This window comes from Hyperolius riggenbachi, chromosome 1, assembly GCF_040937935.1.
Source record: "Hyperolius riggenbachi isolate aHypRig1 chromosome 1, aHypRig1.pri, whole genome shotgun sequence".
NCBI classification, from domain to species: Eukaryota; Metazoa; Chordata; class Amphibia; order Anura; family Hyperoliidae; genus Hyperolius; species Hyperolius riggenbachi.
The window spans coordinates 379,147,989-379,174,139 of NC_090646.1; the positions used below are offsets into that span (position 1 = coordinate 379,147,989).

At 43.9% G+C, this 26,151-nt stretch overlaps 1 protein-coding gene across 1 annotated transcript; it reads left to right on the plus strand.

Annotated features, from left to right (window-relative positions):
- The first annotated feature begins 5,743 nt into the window (after nucleotides 1-5,743).
- LOC137516260 (thioredoxin-like) lies at nucleotides 5,744-23,316 on the plus strand. The gene is made up of 5 exons (XM_068234347.1): nucleotides 5,744-6,001; nucleotides 13,777-13,881; nucleotides 18,544-18,603; nucleotides 18,685-18,750; nucleotides 23,159-23,316. The coding sequence occupies exons 1-5, from the start codon at nucleotides 5,759-5,761 to the stop codon at nucleotides 23,246-23,248; spliced, it is 564 nt and encodes a 187-aa protein (XP_068090448.1). The 5' UTR covers nucleotides 5,744-5,758; the 3' UTR covers nucleotides 23,249-23,316.
- The last annotated feature ends 2,835 nt before the right edge of the window (nucleotides 23,317-26,151 follow it).

Genomic DNA, 26,151 nt, shown 5'->3' on the forward strand with positions numbered 1-26,151 from the left:
CTTGTGTTATCTTTAAAATAAGGCTTCCTCCTTCTCCCAAATCTGTTGAACACAGTCAGGTCCTATCAGCACTAGCTTGTAGCCAAGATGGGTCCTGACAACCATGGTAAATATTGAGAATTGGCAGTCCATTCACTCAATGAAGCTGATAACTTGTAATATGTGATGACGTGTAAGGAGCTGAAGAGACACAGAAGAAGCATATAGAGCAAAATGTAACAGGGACCATAGCTCAAACTCACATGATGACAGGGGAGCCTCTAGGCATAGGCAGTAGAGGCCATTGCTTGGAGTGCCATTGGTTGTTGGATGAAGCCATGCCCACTGGATGAAGCCACACCCCTGACTAAACCTCGCCCCCACAGGTTTTCTATTACTTGCTTCTGCTGCATCTGCTTAGCGTAAGTTGCAGGCAGCTGCCACTGTGTCCCTCTGTGCCTTGTACATGCTCCCCCCCCCCTTTTGTGCTTCCTTCTGTCTCCTTGTGCCTCCTTCAGTCCCTTGTGCCATGTCTGACCCCCTGTTTGTCCTTCTTTCTCCCTTTATGCTTCCTGACTCCCTTTGTGCCTTCTTCTGTCTCCATGTGCCTCCTTCAGTCTCCCTGTGCCACCTCTGCCTCCTTATGTCCACCTGTGCCTCCTTATGGCCCCCTGTGCTACCTCTGCCCCCCTGTTCCTCATTCAGTCCCACTCTGTCTCCTTCTGTCCTCATGTGCCTCCTTCTGTCTCCCTTTGTGTCTCATTCTGTCTCCATGTGCCTCTTTGGTCCCCCTGTGGCACCTCTGTCCCCTGCGTCCTTCCTCTGTCCCCTTCTGCACCCCTTTGTGCCTTCTTCTGTCTCCCTGTGGCTCTGTCTGTCCCCCTCTGCCTCCTGTCTCCCTGTGCCTCCTTACATCCACCTCTGCCTTCTTCTGTCCCCCTTTGTGCAGCCTTCTGTTCCCCTTTTGCCCCCTACTGTCTCCCTGTGCCTCCTTCTGCCCCTTGTGCTTTTCTCTGTCCCCCATCGTGCCTCTTTCTGCCCTCTTTGTGCCTCCTTTCCTCTGTGTGCCTCCTTCAGTCCCCTGTGCCTCCTTCTTTCCGCCTGTGCCTCCTTTTGTCCCCCCTTGTGCCTCAATCTGTCCCCCATTGTGCCTCTGGTCTGCCCCACTTTGTGCCTCCTTCTGCCCCATTTTGAGCCTCCTTCTGTCCCCCTGTGTGGCTCCTTCAGTCCCCCTGAGCCTCCTTCTGTGCTTTTTTGTGTCTCATTCTGTCCCTCGTGCCGCCTCTTGTTGCCCGTTGTGCCTCCTTGTGTCTGCCTGTGTGCCTCCTTCAGTCCCCCTGTGCCTCCTTCTGTCCTCATTTGTGTCTCATTCTGTCCCCCATTGTGCCTCCTCTTGTTGCCCGTTGTGCCTCCTTGTGTCTGCCTGTGTGCCTCCTTCAGTCCCCCTGTGCCTCCTTCTGTCCTCCTTTGTGTCTCATTCTGTCCCCCATTGTGCCTCCTCTTGTTTCCCATTGTGCCTCCTTGTGTCCCCCTGCGTGCCTCCTTCTGTCCTCCTTTGTGACTTCTTCTGACTCTCATGCCTCCTTCTGTCCCCTTGTTCCTCCCTATGTCGCCCTGTGTGCCTTATTCAGTCCCCCTGTGCCTCCTTCTGTCCCCCTTTGTGCTTCCTTCTATCCCTCTGTACCACCTACTGCCGCTTTGTGTACTTCCTTCCGTCCTCTTGTGCCTCCTTCTGTCCTCCTTTGTGTGTCATTCTGTCCCCCATTGTGCCTCCTCTTGTTGCCCATTGTGCCTCCTTGTGTCCCTCTGTGTGCCTCCTTCTGTTCCCTTGTGCCTCCTTCTTGTCTCCTTTGTGACTTCTTATGACCCTCATGCCTCCTTCTGTCCCCTTGTGCCTCCCTATGTCACCCTATGTGTCTTAATCAGTCCCCCTGTGCCTCCTTCTGTCCCCCTTTGTGCTTCCTTCTGTCCTCCTTTGTGCCTCATGAAAGTGGAACCCTGCCTATGTGTATTTTCTGGTGAAACGCTGCCCGCATTGTGTATTTTTCTGGTCAAACACTACCGCAATTAGTTTATTTTCTGGTGAAACTCTGACGCATTATTATTATTTTCTGGTGAAACATTGCCACATGATTATTTTCTGGTGAAACGCTGCCCGCATTGTGTATTTTTCTGGTCAAACGCTACCGCAATAAGTGTAATTTCTGGTGAAACTCTGCCGCATTATGATTATTTTCTAGTGAAACGCTGCCATATTACAATTATTTTTGGGTGAAACACTGCCATATTACGATTATTTTCATAAAGGGGGGATTTGGGGGAGGCGCCACAGGTTTTCTCGCCTGGAGTGACAAAATGGCTAGAGGCGCCCCTGCATGATGATACAGTGGGCTGTGAGGATTATAAGCGTTTCCATATGACCACTTTATGGCTATTTTATATGGCCATTGGTGGCTCTATTTTATGTGCAAGCAACATCTATGTGATGCAAAAAAATGCCCATTTATGTCTTTTCTGTATGCATTTTCGGTATCTGTGCAACACAGCCTGCACTGCAAGAAGTGGCATTACTTACATACTTTTACATACTTTTGATGGGACCAAAGGGAACATCACTCTGTAAATGCAGGGACATCTAAGCAACTGTATGTATATGCTGAATACCACCGGAGACAAAACGGTTGGGGGTGGTCAGTGCTCTGCATTGCCTTATATACCACACATATAGGCAAATCACTCTAAGCATTGATTTTTAGTAGAAGGGCTTTTCGGTCTATTTTAGTCCCCTATACTCTCCTTGTGGTTTTGGGTTACCTTGAGCTGCTTGGTTACTGGCCCAAGCCCGAGCCGAAAAATTGTGAGCACACCTGCATTAATGGATGGGAATTATCTAGGTTTAAAATTTATATTCGGCCTGCTTTGTTTTATATTATTATTTTTTTTTGTGCTAGGCACTCCATGTGTGTTGGATCTTAGGACTCTTTTATTTTTCGGGCAAGAAGGAGAGCTTAATGAAGGAGCTAAGGGGATAATTTAGGTTTGCATCCTTCTAGATATCACACTTATTGGAAAGGTTTAAGAGGGCTTTGTTGGGAGGCTTTGTTTAGCGTGTTTCAGAATCTTTGTTCTTCACGGCCTACCTTTAATGTATCACAATACATTTGGGAGGTAATGGTGCTGGGAATGTCACTTTGATAAACCTCATACATAGAATAAAATATGATTTTTTTGAAGAATGAATTCAAGATTTCTCAGTGTGTGTTACTTTGATGTTTGAGCAGTATAAAAGTGGATAAAACCTATAAAATTTGCTTGGAGGAAGTGGTGGACTTACCTCCATACGACACGAAAGACTGAAAAGTAGCAATCACATTTATTATATAGTACCCCAAAAGTGCAACGCGTTTCATTACGTGGGGACAAAACAGAATTCCAGCAATAGCAGGTGTAGCGTGTTGGAGGCGCTACACCTGCTATTGCTGGAATTCTGTTTTGTCTCCACGTTTATTGCCTGATGAAGCGAGCTCGGCCTGCGAAACGTGTTGCACTTTTGGGGTACTATATAATAAATGTGATTGCTACTTTTCAGACAGTCTTTCGTGTCTGCTTTATGAAGGTAAGTCCACCACTTCCTCCCAGCAAATTTTAAAGGTTTTATCCACTTTTGTACTGCTGGCGCCTCTGTTCTTCTACTGCAAAATTGTGTCCACCCCTGGTGGAGGGGTGATCTACCCTTTTTTCTCATCTACAGAGAGCGACTTCTTAGCCCTGAGTGAGGACAGGTCTAATCTCCTCACCTTCTTATACAGTGGTTACCTGTGTGGTAACCCACGTTTGTGAGTATATTCTTCTCACTGATTTGCCTTACTTCGTTTATGTTTTAACATACTACACTATATTGGGCTCTCGGTTTCTCTACATTGTTGTTTGAGATCATCCCCAGAAAGGTTTGGGTTAGTTAAGGGTTAGGCTTTAAGTTTAGGATCAAGCGGGGGTCAATAGATCAATTATTACATTTTTACCAACTATTGTCAGTTTTTCTTTTTGGCATGAAGAATTAGAAGGCTGCATTCCTGGACTTTAAAGTTATTTACTTAACATTTATTTAAGTCTCAATAAAAGGCCGCGGCTTCTTTCTTTCTTATATATTGCATACCATTGGGGTTGCTGGGGAAGATTTCTCGCAACTTTGATCTGCTTGTTGCTGATTGGTGGTGCAGTATGGCCAGACCCGGGACAAGGTCCTCCAACACCCAAGGCTGAGACACCAAAGTGGGTCCCCCCCCCCCATCCCTCCCACCCCAGCCGTCACACTGGTTGCTATTAGAGTAAGAGCTGTCCCAGGGCCCCCGACCCTTACAACACTGTAATCTATAGTTATTTTGCTTGCAATCACTGCCATGTATCCCCTTTTCTTAGTTCTCTTTGCTTCCAACACAATAGAGGAATGATATCTGAGTGAGTTGTGCGCCCCTCCTACACTGCGCCCTGAGGCTGGAGCCTCTCTTGCCTCTGCCTCCGCCCGGCCCTGAGTATGGCAGTTAAAGTTATTGGACCAATGGCTGGCTACCATGGGATATATATACTGGACTGCCAAGCATTATTTAACAGTTTTTGTCAAAATCATCTGCTGGTTTCAATTTCATTGGAGGTTATTGTCATTGGGATCTAATGGACAAATGTAAGGTGGGGTAAGTCTCACCACTTAGATGTGGTAATGTTTATTACTAGATAATTGTATGAATGGGTATTTCCACCTGGCGTATATGTATTTATATAGGGTATGGGTTTAATGGGTTTTAAGTGAATCCGTTATTTTATTTAAATACAGTACACCTGGTGTATATATATATATATATATATATATATATATATATATATATATATATATATATATATATATATATATGATATGGATTTAATGGGTTTTAAGCGAATCCGTTATTTTATTTCAATAAAGTTATTTACTTTACATTTATTTTTGAGAAAATATGTGACCCCTGGTCCGCATGGACAGCACTCCACATTCCCTAGAAAAGTATTATCCTTCCCAGCATTCCATTTGGGTTATAGTATTTGCAGAATTAATGTTGTGTTGTAACTTGTAGCTGTTTTATCTTTTTGTTGTATTATCATTGTTATTCAAGCATTATCTCTGGCTGCACTGTTGGCTCATGTTGTTATCTACCATTGTTCATATGCTGTTTCTTTTACTTTGAGATTTGTATCCACTTTGTGGTAATTTCTGGAAACAAAAACTGTGAAAAAAAATGTCAAATAAAAGAAAGTTAAAAAGAAAAAAAATAGAAGCAAACAAGCAAGCATATACCGAGACAGGCTCACTAGCACATTGTCAGTAATAAGGAGCATAAAAATATGCTTTTAGTGCAGACCATTTTGTCCCTTAGCAGTAGAGTAGGTGCATATGACTCAAGAGGCCCAAAGTGGCTATCCTCTCTAGGGTTGAGTCTGACTTAAATATGGCTCTGGTGGCAGAATCCACTGCACTCAGCCCTTGTTTTAATAAAGCTTGGGTGTGAACGAAGGACTGACAGTCATGATCGTAGCCATCACTGTGCAGGAAAATGCAAGAGGAGGCTCCTTTATTGGACCAGTACTACAAGTAAGTACAGCACCAACAGGTTACAAATATAGCCATGTCTTCATTGTAACATATCTGGCTTTATATGCCCGTCAGTTGATATATAAACAACAGAGAAAAAGAAGTGAACAATACAATGCAGCAAGTCTTACATGCAGCTGATGTGTGCATCCTGGAATGGTTGGGCATACCTACGTTCATTTGAGCCACTCCCAAGAATATGATGAGCAGAAGACAGATTATACTTTGTTGGGAAATATAGGGCTGGGTGATTGCCCTGAGGTCCTTGGAGATCTCACGAATGGCAGGAAACAGACAGACAAAACCCACAGTGTGCTGCAGCATCTTGTCCGACACCGTTTAGCTTGGAGATTCGGGAAGGGGAATCACACCATGTCACTGATACTGCTGAAATCAAAGGTAAGTCCTAGAATCTTTACATTTATCATTTTTTACTAAGTGTTACAGAGGCCTGAGTAATCTTGTCTTATAGTGTCATTACCCTTTAACTACTGGTATCTCTTTCCAAACGCTAGTTGTTTCTAAAGCCCAATTATTTTTTATATATAATACAGTAATCATAATAACTTATAAAATGTACATTTAAAAGCATATGAAAAATGAAGCTGTAATGCAGCATTGCAGTCAGTCAACAAACTACATGTGATTACACAGGCAGTATCTTTATTTGACCATAGACTTCTGAGGTTGCCATCCTATAGGTGGCTCTACACAAGTCAATATCTCAGATTTGATGACTTTGATGGAATTAGTGATCTGTTGATTCCTGTGTAGCAGACCGATACTGACTTCAATATAGTAGATTTCAGACAGTTTACAATGACAAGCCATGGGGATACATTTTAATGGTGCTGGTGGGGACCAACAGCTACATAGCTTAGTACTGCATTAAAGGGAACTAAGCACCCTTTCTTTTCCTGGAGATTCTCCTGGTTTGTAATAGCTATTAGAGCTGCCATGTTCCCCCCTCCCCCTCTCACTGTCCTTATTAACAGAAGTCACAGATGTTATCTTCACACATTCCCTCTGGATACGCTCTTTGAAGAAGTTACTCTAATTACTCACCCCCCTCTGTTGATGACAAGGTATTGTTTACTACTTGGTAATATGTGCAATAAAACAATTACTTGAGTCCTTGGCTGCCTGCAACCTCTTCAGGCCAGCTGACGTAGGCTAATAAAACCTGTGCTAAACTTTAAAAGTAGAACGAAAATATGAAATGGGTTTTTTTTTTTACTAATGATACACATTGTGGGCATGCATTTTTAATGTGCTATTGAGATGCCCTGGGTACTAAAAGAAGGTGCTCGGTTCACTTTAAGTAGTATAACACTTGCAGGGGTAGGGGATTCTCAGTAAGACTCTAGATAAAATCTGAATAAGGTCAGGTGCTGCAAAGTGGTTAATCAGTCAGTACTCTCCTATGTATTGCTGGGAACACACGATGCAATTTCCTGTTCGATCGACGGGTGATCAGGCAGGAAGTTGTACCGTGTGTACATGTCCAAACTGCTCACAATCTATAAAGGGATCGATTTTCCAATGATAACTTCACAAAATCGATCCCTTTCTCAATTGGACACATATCAGACATGTCGGAAATAATTGTCCAATTCCCATCAATCAGACGAGAAATTGCATTGCAAGTTCCCAGCATTAGGATGGCTTAGGAGCTACCATTAGCGTAGTGAAGGAACTATCAGCTCCAGTGCAAGTTTTACATTGGGCCCCTCAAGCACAATTTTCATAAGCTCTAAAACCTGCCGTGGACACCCACAGTGTCAGAGAGGTGTAAGCAGGGGGAGGGAAACCCTTTTTAATGATTACCTTTTAGCAAATAGCAACATTTAAAGTACATTTAGAGGTGATCATTACCAGCATAACACCAATGAAGTCCTAAAGCAGTGGTATAAGTAGGGCCTCCAGTGGGCCCCGTAGGTCCAGGAGCCCTGGTGCAGTCACTACCTCTGCAACTCCTATTGCTAAGCCAGTGGGGTCTACTGTACATGGGCATTTATTTTGAGGACCATAGACGCATGATTTGAGTTGGCTTTGAGATATTTCTGAGATGCTTTTGCCATTAGTTTGCAGCACTTTATAAACTAAAAACGTGCCAAAAAAGAAAACCAAAGCAGATGCAAATAGAAATCCTAGTGTACACTGCTTCATAAGAACAAAGGTCAATACATCACTGATAGTCAGTTGAAAGTATTTCAGTAAAAGGATGTCAGAAGCTTAAAAATATCCCATCCATTATGGTCTCGGGACAGGTCTGTCAGTTAACTCTTACAGAAGCATCTGTACACACTCAAGTTACAGGCAAGTTGTGTACAGATATCCCCTGTGCCAGTTTATGTTGGTAGAATCGTTTTGAACCGTGTATCGAGCCGCTCGATAGATTCCGGCGCGTCCCCGCTCGTCCCCACGGGCGCCCGGATCCATTCCCGCTCGACTATTGTCCTGCCTGCGGTATCGAGCAGGGAATCGATCCGGCGGGGTATCTGACAGGTCAAAAATTATCGATCGAGCCATCATCGGCTCGATTACACGGTTCAAAACGAACCGCATATTCCCAGCATAATGCTCGGAATACACCATACAATTTTCTGTTAGATTTACCTGCCAGATAGATAAAGTTCAACATGTTTGAAATGTATCTATCTTACCGTCTATCTGCCAAGCAATTAGGCATTGTTCTACTCAGCAGGAGATAAACAGAAGACAATGCACCAGAGATAATGACCATTCTCTACAGAAAATAATCTAATTATGCATTCTAACAGAAAATCTAACAGAAAAATCTAACAGAAGAATCTAACAGAAAATTGTATGGTGTATTCCCAGCATAAAACATGCAACCGCCATCATCTGCATGTTGCTATATTAAAGGACTGCTATTGCAAAAAAACTATTTAAAAGACGTATGCACACATACTGTACATCTGAAGTGTACATTTCTTCCAGAGTAAAATGCTCTAACAAAAAAAAAAAAAAAAGATTCAAACAATAATCCGCTGGGGAAAACTAAACAAGCCAATTGATACTACCCCAAAAAACTGTTACAGAATTATGTCAACATTTCCTAAGACTATGACATTAACCCGTCGGTCACCAGGAGATCATTTTAAAACTATAAAGCGGGGATCCCCAACCTGTGGAGGTTCCCAGTTGGGCCGCAGGACTGTCCTCTTCCTCCCCCCCCCGTCCCCCGTCCCCACGGCCGCCGCTGTTATTACCTTAGCAGCGGCCGCTCTCCCCTCTCTCCGGCGCATGTACTTATTGCAGCAGCGTATCTCCCGGCTGCTGTGTGTGATGCGGCAGGAAGCAGGGCTCGGTTCCCATAGTAATGGCGATACACATTGCCGCTACAGGAAGCCGCTGCCCTGCTTCCTACTGCATCACAGACAGCAGCCGGGAGATACGCTGCTGGAATAAGTACATGCGCCGGAGAGGGGAGAGTGGCCACTGTTAAGGTAATAACAGCGGTGGGACAGGCGGGGGGCCCCACCTACCCATACTGGGGCACTATACTAGCTATACTGGGGCACTATACTGGCTATACTGGGGCACTATACTCGCTATACTGGGGCACTATACTCGCTATACTGGGGCACTTTACTGGCTAAACTGGGGCACTATACTGGCTATACTGGGGCACTATACTAGTTATACTGGGGCACTATACTGGCTATACTGGGGCACTATACTAGCTATACTGGGGCACTATACTAGCTATACTGGGACACTATACTAGCCATACTGGGGCAACTAAACTCCCTATACTGGGAGTTGCTAGCTATGCCACTGCACCCAACGTTTTTTTTTTTCGTACAGCGCCGCTCTGTTGCTTTAATTTTTCCCAGACAATAGCCCAGCCCCAGCCCCGTCTAGCACGCCACTCACGCTGCTGTGCTCTGCTCAGGCTCCCCCTTGCTGTGTGCGCCGCGGCGAATGACGTCAGACTTTCCGTGCACAGTGCGCGCTGACGTGACATCACTCGGCCAGGCAGCATAAAACTGCGCACGCCACGTGGTTTCGGCGTGGTGAGGGCAGGGCCCTGGGCTTGAAGAGAGAGGGAGCGTGGAGACGAGAGCCGAGCAGCGAGAGAGAGACCATCAGTCAAACCTTGGACTGGAGACAGAGAGTGGGGAGGTTTGAAGTCGGAGATAGGAGAGCCAGTCCCATTGTGTGAGTGAGGGAGGCCCAGTTCAGCGCGGGCATCGGGCGGGCGGGGGTGGGGGTTGGGGCCCCTTTTGCTGCGTCATCGTCATTGCCTGCCGGCGCTACCTGGGCCAGGGCCAGCCAGGCCCACTGGGCCTGGCTAGGCTGGCTCACACTCTAATCCTGTCAGTGTAATGTCCATACTATATTTATATAGCAGTAACATATTATCAAGCACTTTACAGAGTGCATAGTCAGGTTCCCGGAAGAGCTCACAATCTAATCCGACCATACTCTTATATCTTACCATATCATTATGTATTTATATAGCACTGGAATATACTCCAACACTTTACCACGCCCCTCTTTTGTTGGTCACGCCCTCTTTTTGGCCACCCCCCCCCAAAAAAAAAAACACCTAGCCCCCCTTCAAAATTATCCAGCACCTGCATAGCACCCCCCCAAAAAAATTGCTGGAGCCGCCACTGGCTGTCATAAGTTATCACACCCCTACTCACTGACCTTAAGCCACGTTGATGTCACCACCCTGTAGAATAGAGAGCTGGATGGTTAGTCCCATCCAGCCCTCTATGCTCCAGGATGATGAGAGCAGGCTCCCCGAGCAAGGACAGGGGGGGAGGTGACAGCCAGGCAGCCAGTACCCTGTGATGCAGTTTAGCAGGCAAACCCTTTTTCCCATTAGGATTTATGGGTTCACAGGTTCAGTGAAGGGCACCAGAACTTCTGTGCATATAGACTCTCAAGGCCTTGGTGTGTATGGGCATTTTTTGTAATCGGTGACCACATTGCTGCTCCCATTGGAGCAATGAGACTAAAACAAGCTCCAGGGTAGCAGGGGGAAGTGGACACACAGCTTTGCTAACATTGAATGTGTCTGCAGTCTACACCAGAAGATGTGTGAGTGAATTATTAAAGATGAAATGGTCTGATACCATTGTGTGTGGGCATGATGGAACAAGTGAGAGCAGACACCAAGCCCTACGTGTTGACTTGGAACATTCAGATTAGTAATTCCTGTTATGCAAACAATGTGTAATCAATGCGCGTGTGTGACTCAGAATCACAACCCTATATTTCTCTTACACAAAAGACATTTGACGTTAATCACACTGCAGCTACTCCACCCAAATGTAGCTTTTTTCCCTTCTTGTATTGTCTTCACAAAACTTCCATTCCTCAATGGCAGTGGATAATCGATTTCAGATTTAGCCAAGAACATATTTGGAATCACATTTCTGCGTCAAACGACTGTTTTGGCACCATACATTTATGGCCCGATATGATTAATAAGGTTCAGCTTGACACTGATGATTCTTATTATAATTATTAATTAATTATAAATCGCCAATATCTTCTGTAATGCAGACAATAGCAGGGGGCATAGATACAGCAGCACAGGGGAAAATAGTCACTATTAGGTGCAAATAAAAGGCTGATGTTAGGCTTACAGCTTGGATCTAAGAGGTTGATTCCTTAACCTTATTGCTATGGCAGAGCGTGAGTTAATTCTTAAAGCGAAGGTTAATTTAGCTCAACTTAATTGTAGCACACGTGCCCTACACACGGTACTGTCAGGGTAGCGTGCGCTCTGTAGTAATGGGCGATCCTTCTAAAAGCCACGCAATAGCGATGTAGTGCGTCAGCGATACTTCACTAGCGCGGGTGCTACTAAGTTAATTAACGTAATAGCGGCTGCGATAGTCAAGTATCATGTATCGCGGACGTGCTACGTCACTATCGCGCAGCATTTAAAAGGATCGGCCATTACTAGCTTCACAGAACGAATATGAGAATATAACAACATCTGGACCTCCAACAAACAGAAACATCAAGTCTAGCAAGCCTATGCTTAGATATCACCCTCAATATAAAAAGCAATGTGAATTCAATTATGAGAAGCTGTTCATAGCATGTGCTATATTTGTGATGTTTTGTTTGTCACAGCACCCTTTTTCAAGCAACTCTGATTTTGATGTCAAGCAACTGTGGTCTTGATGTCATAAATTTAAACCCGTAATTTAAACAAATAAAATATAACCTGCAAGAGAATATCATAATGCCATTTATAGTGATGTTTACATATTCCCAGATGGAGTCTGGTTGGGTTCTGGAGCGAGCAAAGTTACAAACAAACAAACAAACAGCACAGAACATTTATATTGCGCTTTTCTCCCGGTGGACTCAAAGCGCCAGAGCTGCAGGCACTATAACGCGCTCTATAGGCAGTAGCAGTGTTAGGGAGACTTGCCCAAGTGATATAAAAAGTTATAAAACAAGGGGTGGGGGGAGAGCGCATTCAGGTTGTCATTCAATAAAAATGGCAAGCCGGCTGTGGAATATTCTCACCTGGATCTGTGGCTGACTGTCCCATACGGGGTGGCCAGCAGAAAGGCCTCGTCCCACTAGGACCAGGGACCAAGTCTTGGCAGAAGTCCTCCTCCACAAGGCGTGCAGACGCCACTGGTTCCAATACTGTTAGTTATGATTCTGCTGTTTCTGATGTAATTCAATGGCCAGCAGAATAACGAACTGACACCAGACATTATTGGGATTTGGCAATTACCATAACGGTCAGCACTAGGAATCATAGGAAGTGTTGTCCGGGGTCCAAGAGCTATTTGAAATCAACTCTTCTCAAGGGCTCTTAGTATAGTGCAGTGGGGCAAGAATAATAATGTCATAACTATCATCAGAATATTATAATCTGTTTTAATATATCTGCAAGCTGAATATACTTTTTAAGGGGTATTTTGTAAGGATCCCAGATTTCCTCTAAAGGTTTGTGAAGCTTTCAAACAAGACCTTGTAGTTAGCCTTGTATACAATATTGCAATCAGTGTTGTATGAGAAGTGCTATCCTATACATGAAGCTTTGCACTTAAGACCACGTTCACAGTGGTGTGTTGTGGTGCGGTGTAACGGCCGCTTTGTAACGTGGCTTACTGCACTGCAATGCACCACCTATGTGAAGTTCACAATGTGGCGGGTATATTGCAGTATAATGAGTTGCCGCATCGTAACGCACTGCTTTAATAATGCTTTACTGCTAAACATGTACATTAAGAGTACAGATGAAGCATACTTTTTATTGACTGTATGCTTCACTGTACCCAATGCAAGGTAACCATAATGTGCATCTCGGCTGTCCCAATTTGCTGCGTTCCTGCTGTCACATAGAAGGCAACATAACGGCCACTGTAAATGTGGCCTTATTTAATGAGGGACCTGATTGAAGGTACACTAAAATAGATTAAAGGATTATAGCAAATATTTAATATGCACAGTGGCCATCATTGATGTAGGAATGTGTTCTGGGGAAAAGAACTTGCAATGTGAGTACGAGTGAGATTGCCCCTGGGAGACTTTGGCACAGGATACAGCCGGTATATGGCTTACCCTGTTCCTGCACAAGTCCCGACGGCGTTAATTACTATTCCCCCTCCAGGTCCACGTGGACCGTAGACAGTTATGTAATTCAGCTGCCAGCTATTGCTGGCGGACGAATTACAGTGTTTTAAAAGTAACTTCAGCTAGTAACTTCAGCTCTGTCTTCTGACGGCGCCGAAGTTACTCACTGTGCGCTGTTACAGCCGTAATTCCTATTACGGTCTATGGTGGAGTTGGCTGCGCCCAAATTTCCTGCGCCTGATACAACGCGTTCGTGCAATGTAAAACATTTAAGCTGCATGTTATCTGATTGCCATCTGGAGTCAGGAAGGAATTTTTCCCTTTTGGGGCTAATTGGACCATGCCTTGTGGGGGTTTTTTCGCCTTCCTCTGGATCAACAGGGGTATGTGAGGGACGGGCTGGAATTGTGCTTTGTACTGGTTGAACTCGATGGACGTATGTCTTTTTTCAACCAAAATAACTATGTATGTAACTATGTATGACATTTTTGAAATCATTTAACATTTTAAGGCCCTGATGACAATGTTCAAATGCTAGCATAACATTCTTTTTTTTTTTTTTTTTTTTTTTTTTTTATTGATAGTGTGATTTAGACAGAGAATTAGAAAGATCTGGAAGAAAGCTGGCTGTAGTTTGTTTCTCATCTCAGAATTGCGGTCCTTGCAGAAGTGTACCTACTCGTATGGAGGTAAGTGATGTATATAGTACATTTGACTTTCATTTTCAATAGCTCCCCTAACCATGTACACAGAACGTACAAGAACACAACAACATCAGGTGTCAAAGGGAATAGACACCCATCCCATGTTGTTGTTTCACTTACCCTCAAATCCTTGCACTTAGTTCCTAGTTCTGTGCAGAGGACTCCTCCCTTAGTTGATCATTCATTACACCCAGGTTAGCATTTCAGAGTCAGATGCATGCAGAAGAAGATTGGGCCTGATTCATTAAGCTGTGCTGCTACAGCAGCGCACGCTTAATGACACCATCATGAGCCAAATACAGGGCCGCACTTAACGCTCGGTAGTGCTCCATAGCATGCGCTCCTAAATTACGTGCCCTTGTTACTATTTTGTGGCAGCTCCTTGCATGCACCATGAGATATGAAGTATCATAACCGCAATACTTCACTAGCGAGGCCGCTAATTAGCTAATCTAGCTAATTAGCATCTGCACTAATTAAGTATTGTGGTCTTAGCTAATCTAGCTAATTAGCGGTCATGCTAGTGAGGTATCAAGGTTTTAGGTAATCTAGCTAATTAGCGTCCGTGCTAGTGAAGTATCACGGTTTTAGCTAATGTAGCTAATTAGTGGCCACCCTAGTAAAGTATCGCAGTCGCATGCAAGGAGCGACCGCAAAATAGTAACATGGACACGTAATTTAGGAGCGTAAACTACGTAGGACTACCACGCGGTCATGTATTTAGCTCGCATTGGTTTTATTTAGCTTACCCTGCTGTAGCAATGCAGCTTAATGAATCAGGCCCAAAGTCACGATCTGTCAAATATAATGATTACAGTATTTGATGTCACTGGCTATGTGCTGGCTAATTGGGCCACTTTTTCAAATTCAGTTCAGAATTAGTTTGAGGAGAACTTTTAATCTAGGTATGGCAAATAGGTAACAACTGCAATGTGCATCAAACTACTCACGCAGCAAGATGGGAAGTGGCTGGACTGTGCATGCTCCAGAAATAAGAGTACAGGTCCCAGGCTTGCAGAGAAGTGCAATTTCAGTTTCAGTCTGTTTTTGAAATTCATAGCTGCAAGCTAAAATAGAAAGATGCTGCAAACTGAAATACAAAGGAAGGCAGTTTGATCAATGTTTCTTCTGCTTGTTTTAGCAAGGGGTTTCTAATGGTCTTGTATGGGTCCAGAAGACATTCCTATTTCTTGGACTTCAAGTCAGAGCTTTTACCTCCGATGTTAAAGAAAATGGTGTTGCTTTATTAAAAAACAAAAAAACAAATACACTTGAGGCTTGGTTCAGATGGACAGTTAAGCAGCGGTAAACGTTGGCTGAGACGCTCGTTGTTTAAATGATGTCCATTCAGATAATTGGACAGCTGCTGATGCAAACCCTTATTATCATTTGCACAAACATAGTGTTTTAACCCCAATTTTTTCTGTTGCCTACCCGGCGGTTAGCTGATCCTGGACAAAACAGGTTTCTATTAACCTTGAGGACCACAGGTTTATACAGACCGTTTCTGTGTCTCCCTGTGGGGGTTAAAAGCGCTGCACGCCGGGAAGCGCTGCAGAAAGCCGGCAAATGCTTTTCTAAATGCCTGCAGAAAAGCATTTCGAAAAAGACACCGGGCAGGGGCAACCGAGGATTTTCAAGAGGGGGTTTCCTAAATCCTGAAAGGTCTTCATCAGCCACACACAATACAGTATAATAATATGGTAGGACATCATGCTGGGTACACACAATGCAATTTCCCGTCCAACTGACAGGATCTGACAATTATTTCCTAAATGTCCGATCTGCTACCGATGGACAACGGGATCGATCAGGAGCAGTTTGGATACAGATAAGAATGAGGACAGCCGACATTGGTAATGAAGGGGAAATCACATAGCAGGGCACAGGGCTGTGCTCATACCTGACTCTGTTAAGTTACCCATAACTGCTCCATGCTCTGTACACATGCTGCTGCTCCATGCTCTGTACACACGCTGCTGCTCCATGCTCTGTACACGCGCTGCTGCTCCATGCTCTGTACACACGCTGCTGCTCCATGCTCTGTACACATGCTGCTGCTCCATGCTTTGTCCACACACTGCTGCTCCATGCTCTGTACACACCCTGCTGCTCCATGCTCTGTACACACCCTGCTGCTCCATCCAAAGTCAACTGTAGCAAGGAAAGAATGGGGGCAGTGCTGTGAGCTGCAGGATGCCTGCAGATATTTAGGTCTCTACTTGTGCCTGTCCCCAGACACTGCACCAGCCTTGGTCTGAGGGGGATTCTGGGCAGCTGTAATCCCCCCCTGCGTTTGCCTAGGCAGGGCTGCTGCGGGTGACTGGTGAAGACACCCATGTAAACCAAACCTTATTTATATAACCTATATAGCTGATCAGAAAAAACATGCTTCACATCACAAAAAAGTACACATCAGCTTCTTTTTATTTTAGGGCTGAGAATAAACTGGGGATGGTGGGCAGGTTTATGGTAGTAAAACCAGTGCATGGAAAATTGGAGCAATATTGGTCTCAAAGTGGAGCTGATGCCCAGATCAAGTATTCTTTTTGGTGATTCTGAGTAAGTACAGTACTTTATGGTTGTGCTTATTGTCCACCAGGTTTGCTTCATTTTTCCTTGCACTGGTTAAATAAATCTGTCCCATGTGTGTGTCAGCACACAAGCAATATCAAACAAGTTAGAAATGGCCTACTCCACAAACTCTGGATGCCAAGAATCAAAGATAGCAAACTGCACACATCAATGCCTAGAAAAGCCAGTGATGCAGTTATCCTTCGCACCAGTTTTCATTAGAGCTGGATTAAAACCAAGCATAACTCTCAGCAATGTAACTATAGACATTAAAGTTCTTGTACCTAAAATACTGTTTCATGAAAATTGTGGTTGATAATATGCTGTGGTTGAAAAAAAAAAGGGGGGGCCAAGCCCAATCCCTGAAATCATTCTCACACTATATTACCTCCATCCACCAAATTGTACACTTGGCACAATGCAGTCTCGCAAGTACATTCTCCTGGCCTCCAACAACCCTAGACTCATGCATGTGCTTGCCAGGCAGCGAAGCGTGATTTGTCACTCCCGAGAACACATCTCCACTGCTGAAGAATACAATGGAGGTGTGCTTTACACCACTGTATCCAATGCTTTGCATTGCATGTGACGATATAAGGCTTGAATGCAACTGCCTGGCCATGGAAACCTATTCCACCATGAAGCATTCTATGCACTGTTCTTAAGCTAATTTGATAACAGTCTTATGGCCCGTACTCACGGGCTGCAAAAGTGGCCTGTCGCCAGCACACGTGAGCGTGTGCGCGACAGGCCGGCGACAGCTCGTCGCCAGGTCCCTCCGCATACACACGCGGAAGAGGGACCAGCTCTGCGACGGAAGCTGTCGCCGACGTTCCTCCCCCGCCGCCGGAAGCGCCGTATTGGAGTAAGAGGTTACTATCGCTAGTCCGCATACTCACGCGGACTAGCGACAGCTGCGGCGGCAACTGTCGCCAGGTGATTGACCGTGCCAATCGCTCGGCGACAGCAGCGACGAGCGACAGTTCGGGGTGCGCGCGCGTGCAACGGCCCATACTCACGGGCGACCTGTCGCCGCAACACGCGCGTGCCGCGTGTTGCGGCGACAATTGTAGCCCGTGAGTATGGGCCGTTACAACCACACTTGATGTGGAATGCATTGCCACAGGAAGTAGTTATGGCAAATTCTACAGACAGTATGTCAGCATTTAAAGGGAGCTTAGATGTTTTCGTGGCGTTGAAAGACATGCATGACTATAATTACTAGGTAATGCCCAGTGGTGTTGATCCAGGGATTTTATCTGATTGCCATCTGGAGTCGGGAAGGAATTTTTTCCCTTTTGGGGCTAATTGGACCATGCCTTGTAAGGGTTTTTCGCCTTCATCTGGATCAACAAGGATATGTGAAGGAGCAGGCTGGTGTTGTACTTTATTTTCTGGTTGACCTCGATGGACGTATGTCTTTTTTCAACCCAAATTACTATGTAACTATGTAACTACAGAGAGCCCGGGCAAGCTGAAAACACCACCTCTTTTGGTTCCTATATGGCACAAAAGTAGCCAGTTGGCAGTAAGCTATTCCTCTAGTTCCTCCCAAGTAAATTTCCCAGACACTCTAAAGGAGGATTCTGAAGAACTGTTTCAGTGTTCTGTGCTAGGGCTGTTCACAGTAGAATCCAAACAATCAAAGCGAGAAGACATACGTTCCCCTAGAAACTGATTCTCAACCGTTACTTCCCCCAGAGGAAGAGGAGAAAGACAAGCCAAGGGAGGATGGGGTTCAGTGTCCAATCTGTCCACACTGTGCTTTATATTCCCTCCCACCATCCCTTGCTGGGCTATTATACAGATCAGTGAGGGGGAGGTGGGCCGAACTTTACATCAGTGTGTCTGTGGATGGAGATGAGCAGAGTAGGGCACTGCACCCAGGCCAACTTTAGCTAACACCAGGAACGCCCTACACCTGCCACTTTCACTATTACTATTGTTTTCACTTGCATCAAGTTCATTTTAAAGCAAGTTCAGCGTGTACTCAAACCCAGAGCATGTATAGCAGAAGATTGGATGATTAAGAACATATAGTACTGACTGATTTATATTAATTATTCTTACCAGGCACTTGCAGGTGACATGCCAGATGTTCACTTCATGAAGATTGAGGTTGGTAGTAATGATGTAAGTATCCAGAAATGAATTCTCAGAGGTTCCTATAGCCCTGTTACTTGTGCTTATCACTTTTCTTTTGTTTCCCTTCAGCCACTTTCGAAGATTTATGATATCAAAGGAGTACCAGCATTTATTTACTTTAGAAATGGCAAAGTGGTATGTTACTTTATTTAAACTACAAACTCCAAAGGGCACTCTAGAATGTATTGTATTTAAAATTAGATGTCCACTTATTTTAAATTACTTTCTTAGAACCAAAAGCGACTGCGTTCAGTTTACTTCCTGTATATTGTTTTCCATAGTATTCAATACAAATACATATACTGCCTGCACTTATATATGCCTGCACTTATGTACGTTTGAACCACTTTATTAAAAATATATAACATATGAATGTGCACAAAAGAAAATATATGCTATCTAAGCAGTATATGTACATATACACACTTAAGGCCCATAACCACGTTAGATTGATGTTGCCCAGTGAGGATTGGGAGCTGATCCCTAAGGTGACATGGATGGGCTGAAGCAGTCAGCGCTACTGTACACACTGTCATCAGCAGAAAGAGTCGTTATTGGCCACCTCAGCTGACTTTAATCTAGCGTGTGTACAGACCTTAAATGGACACTTAAGCCAGGAAAAAAAAAGAGTTTTACTCACCTGGGGCTTCTACCAGCCCCCTGCAGCAGTCCTGTGCCCTCATAGCCACTCACTAATCCTCTGGTCCCCCGCTGCCAGCTAGTTTCGTTTTTGCTGACAGGCCCGACATGACTGGCCATGCGTAGCTTTCTCCGCATTCCCGACTGTAATAAGCGCTATTGCGGGCCGCAACGTGTACAAAATACGCCTTGCCGCATATCTATGCGTTGGTAACGCGACAACGCGTATCTTTGTACGTGTTGCGGCTCGCAATAGCGCTAATTGCAGTCTGGAATGCGGAGAAAGCTGCGCGTGGCCAGTCCTTTCGGGCCTGTCGGCAATAACGAAACTAGCTGGCAGCGGGGGACCAGAGGATTACTAAGTGGCTGCGAGGGCACAGGACTGCTGCAGGGGGCTGGTAGAAGCCCCAGGTGAGTAAAACTCTTTTTTTTTCTGGCTTAAGTGTCCCTTTAAAACGGTATAAAACCCTGATATAATATTCAATAAAAACATGTTTTCCTACTCTTTATATGCCATACGGTTATCATATTTGCTTTTGTGCATAAGTATTAGTATTCATTTAGAAATTATACGTTCCCAAAGTACACTTTTTTGCTCTGAAAGCTGAATTTGCATTTTATTTATAACTGCTTTATTCATGTTGTAACAAGCAGAAATGCTTTCTAAATTGTCTGACTTTGTTCAGGGGACCCGGCAGTGTAGGAGAAGTGTTTATTTACATTCCTCACTTGATACAATTAAACACAAGATAACATTATCTACAACTTTGGATGCATCCAGATTTCTCTGCACTGAACTTTTAAGTCCTGTGTGTAACCCTTCGAATGCTGTTCTAGTAAACAAAAAATGCTGGTTGTATATAATATGCTGTAAATAATCTTTTAGAGCAAAGAAGAAATGCTGGGTTTCATTCCGCTTTAAGGTGACACGTGAAGGGAGGAGGATACCTGACCCTACATAACCCAGCTCAAATGATTGTGTTGAGAGTAGATAATACTGGTATAAAATGACAGTGAGGAAAAACATTTTCAACCTAAAAAAGCTCCAGCTAGCTCATCTTTAATTATTTGAGCCCTTGCAAGTACCATATTTCTGCCTTGCTTGCATTTAAGTCGATGTAGAACACTGTACCCATTACTAATCCAGCTATGGGCCCATCTGTCTGGTCCATCGAGAGTCACGCTCATCTCGTAAGTCCATAAAACTTGGTCTTTCGATATTTCTTATTTATTTATTTATTGTATTTATAAAGCGCCAACATATTTCTTGGCTCAGTCTTGACCTTACATTACATTAGTAATGTCTCGGAGCACTAAGCCTTGTTCATCTTCTTGTTCATCGACCCCGCTCACTGAATTTGCTCTCTTGTGGGCCGCTTAATCATCTTTCTTCCTACCTCCATAGAGACAGAATGCACCTGGAGGTGGGTTGTACCTGACAGTTGGTGAGTGAACAGAGCAGGCTTGCAGATCTCTTTTTATCCTTTCATGATTTTTACCTTATTTTTTGGACTATAAGACGCAAAGTGGGGGGGGGGGGGGGAGTGGGTGCATCCAGGCCCAGATTTACATCACAGGAGCCTATTGGCACAGATGTCCAGGCACCCCAGACTTCACCCTCCCTGAACCTACATACCCCCACTGGACCACACCACAAGTATATCCCTTGCCTGTCATAGGTAGCTACAGGTGTCCCTTAGTATTAGTTAGCCAGAGCTAGCCTCAGTATTAAGCAGCTAGAGGTGACCCTAGGTATTAGGTAGCTAGATGTACCTTCAACTGAAGAGAGATCTGGTCAGTGGAATGCTGAGAACCAGTGAGTAATCTCTTATTTACCCTCAGGACTCTGCTGCATAGGGAAGGAGGGAGGGAGGCACTCGGGGAGGGAACTGAGCCGCCTTTCCATCATCAGGCGCCTGTAGGCACGTGCCTATAGTGCCTTATGGTAAATCCGGCCTGGGTGCATCTTATAATCAGTGATAGTACAGTGGGTATTCCGATGTGTTTGCATGAGCAGAAGAGCTGGTGGGTGGAGCCCTGTTCTGTGCTGCTCCAGCCTCCCGCATTTTTGGAGCTGCTCTCTGCAACATGCGCCGTGGCCAACAGGAAGATGGAGGACTTGTGGGGAACATTCAGACGAAAAAATGCACCCACTTTGCATCTTATAGCCCAAAAAAACATGGTAATAATCATGAAAGGATAAGAATGAGATTTGCAAGCCTGCTTTGTTTACGAAACAAGTGCATCTTAAGGTGCCCACTAATGAGCCAATCTCTTTTGTCCAATCTTAGCATTTCTATGTAAAATAAGGGACTGCCTAAATTATTCATTAAATATATTGGGCTTGATTCACAAAAGAGTGCTAACTGTTAGCACGGCCGTTTTCGCACGAATTTTCGCATTGTGCGCGATCGCGAATTTTCGCGCGAAATGATAACGTTTTCGCACGCAAATGCAAATTTTCACATGAAAACGATGTCGATTTCACGAGAAAATTTGCGATTGTGCGCGAAAACGCTATCGTTTCGCGTGAAAATCCGAGATCGTGCGCAATGCGAAAATTCGCGCGAAAACGGCCGTGCTAACAGTTAGCACTCTTTTGTGAATCAAGCCCATTGACTCAGTTTACCCTTCTATTGCATAGATTTAGTAAGATTGGAAAAAAAAGATTGGATCATTAGTGGCCACCATTATGGTCTTATAGTCCAAAAAATTGTGTAATTCTATTCTTAACTCATAAAATTCCAACATATTGCCAAGTACTACATATTTATAGCTATAATTTACAGATGTGAGGCAAAGTCAAAAAAGAATAACACAAGAGTAGAGGTGTCATGAAGAATAGAATTAGGCAATATACATAGCGGTGAAATAATCAGGCAGGGAACACACTAGGCAGAAATGCTAGCGTTGCGGAAAACGCAGCAAAAACGTGCATAATGCAAGTCAATGGGCCACATGAAAAAACGCATATACTTGCATTCTGCAATGTGTGTTTTTAAAAATGCTAGTTTTGTCACATATTGCTCAAAACCGCACATAATGAAAGTCAATGGTGACGCAAACATTTTATTGTGTTTTGTTTGCGTTTTGCATGCGTTTTTATATTGCGTTAAAAAAAAAAAAAGTTTGATGATGTATTTCCGCTTCCTGTTGAATACCTAGTGATTTGCATAAAACGCATAAGAAAGCAAGTAAAACGCATACTAAACGCATATGTGATTTATATATGCGAACCGTGAATGCATTAAAATGCACACAAAACGCAAGAAAAACGCATGTGCGGGGAAAAAAAAACCCACAAGATGCAAACGCATGTAAAACGCACTAAAAACGTGTAAATACATATGCAGCAAAATGCTACATTTCCCGCACTGCCTATTGTGTTCCCAGCCTTATGCAGCAATGCTCATGACATGTTACAGATGAGAGAGTCTAGTTAATGGACCAGAGAGGAAGATGTTGTGGTTGTCAAGGCGAGAGATTATTATGATTATATATTATGAGGTTCAGGTTGAGATATTGACCTTATGGGATAGGCAGACTAGAATGATCAATCACATTAGGTCAGTTCTATCTCCCTTGATTTCAGTAGTGGCCTCTGTGTGAGAAGAGGCTGTCCACTCAATGACCAAACACTCTGCACCAACTGTCTAGTGGCCTCATGAGAGGGGACAAACGGCAGAAGTGTAGGAAATCAGCACTGGAACATCGCCTACTGGATTTGGATTGTGCTTTTGGATTGTTGGCAATTTTGCATGTACTCAGCTGATTGCTGTTTCTGCTGCAAGCACACAATGTTAAAATGTCAGTTTTATATTTTTACATAAAATATGTATAATGAAAAATTATACAATAAAAAAAGTTATTTTATTGATGTCTTTTGTTTTTCTATTAATTCCAGATTTACAAGTTTGAAGGAGGAAACCTGGACTATTTTGAAAAAATGGTTCATAACTTGAGATTTAATTTGGATTGCACATTTGCTTCTTAATCATTATTAAAGAGGAACTGCATTGAAAATAACGTAATGAATAAAATTGCTTATTTTTTTTTACAATATTCATTTATAAATGATTTAGTCAGTGTTTGTCCATTGTAAAATCTTCCCTCACCCTGATTTACATTCTGACATTTATCACATCTTTACGGCTGGCAGGTGATGTCTGCGGAAGGAGATATTGCTTGCTTGGCAGTTGGAAACAGCCGTTATTTCCCACAATGCGATGAGATCATAGACAGCTATCTGGACCATGGTCATGACATCATAATTTGTAGGAGGGGTTTTCACCATAATATCAGTCACACATACCCTCCTGATGCACTATTTGAGAAACGTTAAAGATTTCTCATGTGGTAGGGGGTATCGGCTACTGACTGGGATAAAGTTCAAGATGAGGTTAAAGTTCTTCTTTAAAGGACAACTGTAGTGAGAGGTATATGGAGGCTGCCATATTTATTTCCTTTTAAGCAATACCAGTTGCCTGGCAGTCCTGCTTTTCTATTTGGCTGCAGTAGTATTTGAATAACACCAGAAACAGGCATGCTGCTAATATTGTCAGATCTGACAATAAAGTCAGAAACACCTGATCTGCTGTATGCCTGTTCAGGGGTTATGACTAAATGTATTAGAGGCAGAGGATCAGCAGGATAGCTAGGCAACTGGTATTGTTTAAAAGGAAATAAAAATTGCAGCCTCCATATCCCTCTCACTACAGTTGTCCTTCAAGTTTATTTAATAAAAGAATCGTAAAAGCAAGGCTGTACAGAGGACTAAACTATATTATCTAATCATGCTTCATATTTCATCAAATTACCACCATCAGATCAATGACTGATTAGTAAACAGCATTAAAGTGTAATGAGATGGATAAAAAAAAAACATACCTGGGGCTTCCTCCAGCCCCCTTCAGAGTAATTGGTCCCTCGTTGTCCTCCTCCTCCACCTGGATCTTCTGCTATGGGTCCCAGTAATGTGGCCAGTCGGGCCAGTTGGCACAGGTGCATTCCGGCCGTGGGCACTAGCCCGCTGTGCTCTGGCGGCTGGGAGTGTCCTGTGCCTGCGCAGGCGCAGAGCGCTTTCAGTGATGGGGCGCATGCACGCGACCAGGACACGCATGTGCACTACATCCCGACTGGCTGGAATACCAAGACCCATAGTGGAAGATCCAAGAGGCGGAGTATGGAGAGGGACTAATTAGCCTGAAGGGGGCTGAAGGAAGCCTAAGGTATGTATAATTTTCTTTATTTTATCCATCTCAGGTTTCCTTTAAGCTTTGTACACATGTTTGAGGCATGTCACCTAGCAGCGATTGGGACTCAATCCCTCAAGCGACATTGCAGGTCTGAGGCTCTACATACTTGCCACTAGCCAGCAAGCTAGTGGTGCATTCTGTTGCCCTGCTAGGGGGAGGAGGACCAATGGAGCGGTGTGTGAATTGCATCATGCAGTAGGCGGGTAGATATGGAGAACATATCTCGGACAGTGCTCTCCCAAATCAATTTGTCAAGCTGTATGCTAGCCCAAATCCTTGGGGGGCATCAGGGGCCGCTGTACACAGGCTAGATTTTTGGTAGGGATGGTCGTTATTGGCACCTTAGCTGCGTTTCATCTAGCATGTGTGCACAGCTTTAGTCATTATGGATATTTACACTTTGTGATTCCTTGCTTTACCTAGTAAGTAAATACAGTGGGATGCGAAAGTTTGGGCAACCTTGTTAATCATCATGCTTTTCCTGTATACATTGTTGGTTGTTACAATAAAACATGTCAGTTTAATATATCATATAGGAGACACACACAGTGATATTTGAGAAGTGAAATGAAAACTATTGGATTTACAGTAAGTGCGCAATAATTGTTTAAATAAAATAAGCAGGTGCATAAATTGTCATTTTATTGATTCCAGAACCTTTAGAACTAATTGGCTTGGTAAGCTCAATGACCCCTGACCTACATACACAGGTGAATCCAGTTATGAGAAAGAGTATTTAAGGGGGTCAATTATAAGTTTCCCTCCTCTTTTAATTTTCTCTGAAGAGTAGTAACATGGGGGTCTCAAAACAACTCTCAAATGACCTGAAGACAAAGACTGTTTACCATCATGGTTTAGGGGAAAGATACAGAAAGCTGTCTCAGAGATTTCAGCTGTCTGTTTCCACAGTTAGGAACATATTGAGGAAACAGAAGACCACAGGCTCAGTTCAAGTTAAGGCTCAAAGTGGCAGACCAAGAAAAATCTTGGGTAAACCGAAGCGACGAATGGTGAGAACAGTCAGAGTCAACCCACAGACCAGCACCAAAGACCTACAATATCATCTTGCTGCAGATGGAGTCAATGTGCATCGTTCAATCATTCGGTGCACTTTACACAAGAAGATGCTGTATGTGAGAGTGATGCAGAGGAAGCCTTTTCTCCACCCACACCACAAACAGAGACACTTGAGGAATGCTAAAGCACATTTGGACATGCCAGCTTCATTTTGAAATTAGGTACTGTGGACTAATGAAACTAAAACTGAGTTATTTGGGCATAACAAGGGGCGTTATGCATGGAGGGAAAAGAACACAGCATTACAAAAAAAAATCCTGCTACCTACAGTAAAATATGGTGGTTCCATCATGCTGTGGGGCTGTGCATGGACTGGGAATTTTGTCAGAGTTGAGGGACAAATGGATTCCACTCAGTACCAGCAGATTCTGGAGACCAATGTCCAGGAATCAGTGACAAAGCTGAAGCTGCGCCAGGGCTGGATCTTTCAAAAAGTCAACAACCCTAAACACTGCTCAAAATCCACTAAGGCATTCATGCAGAGGAACAAGTACAATGTTCTGGAATGGCCATCTCAGTCCCCAGACCTTAATATAATTGAAAATATGTGGTGCGAGTTAAAGAG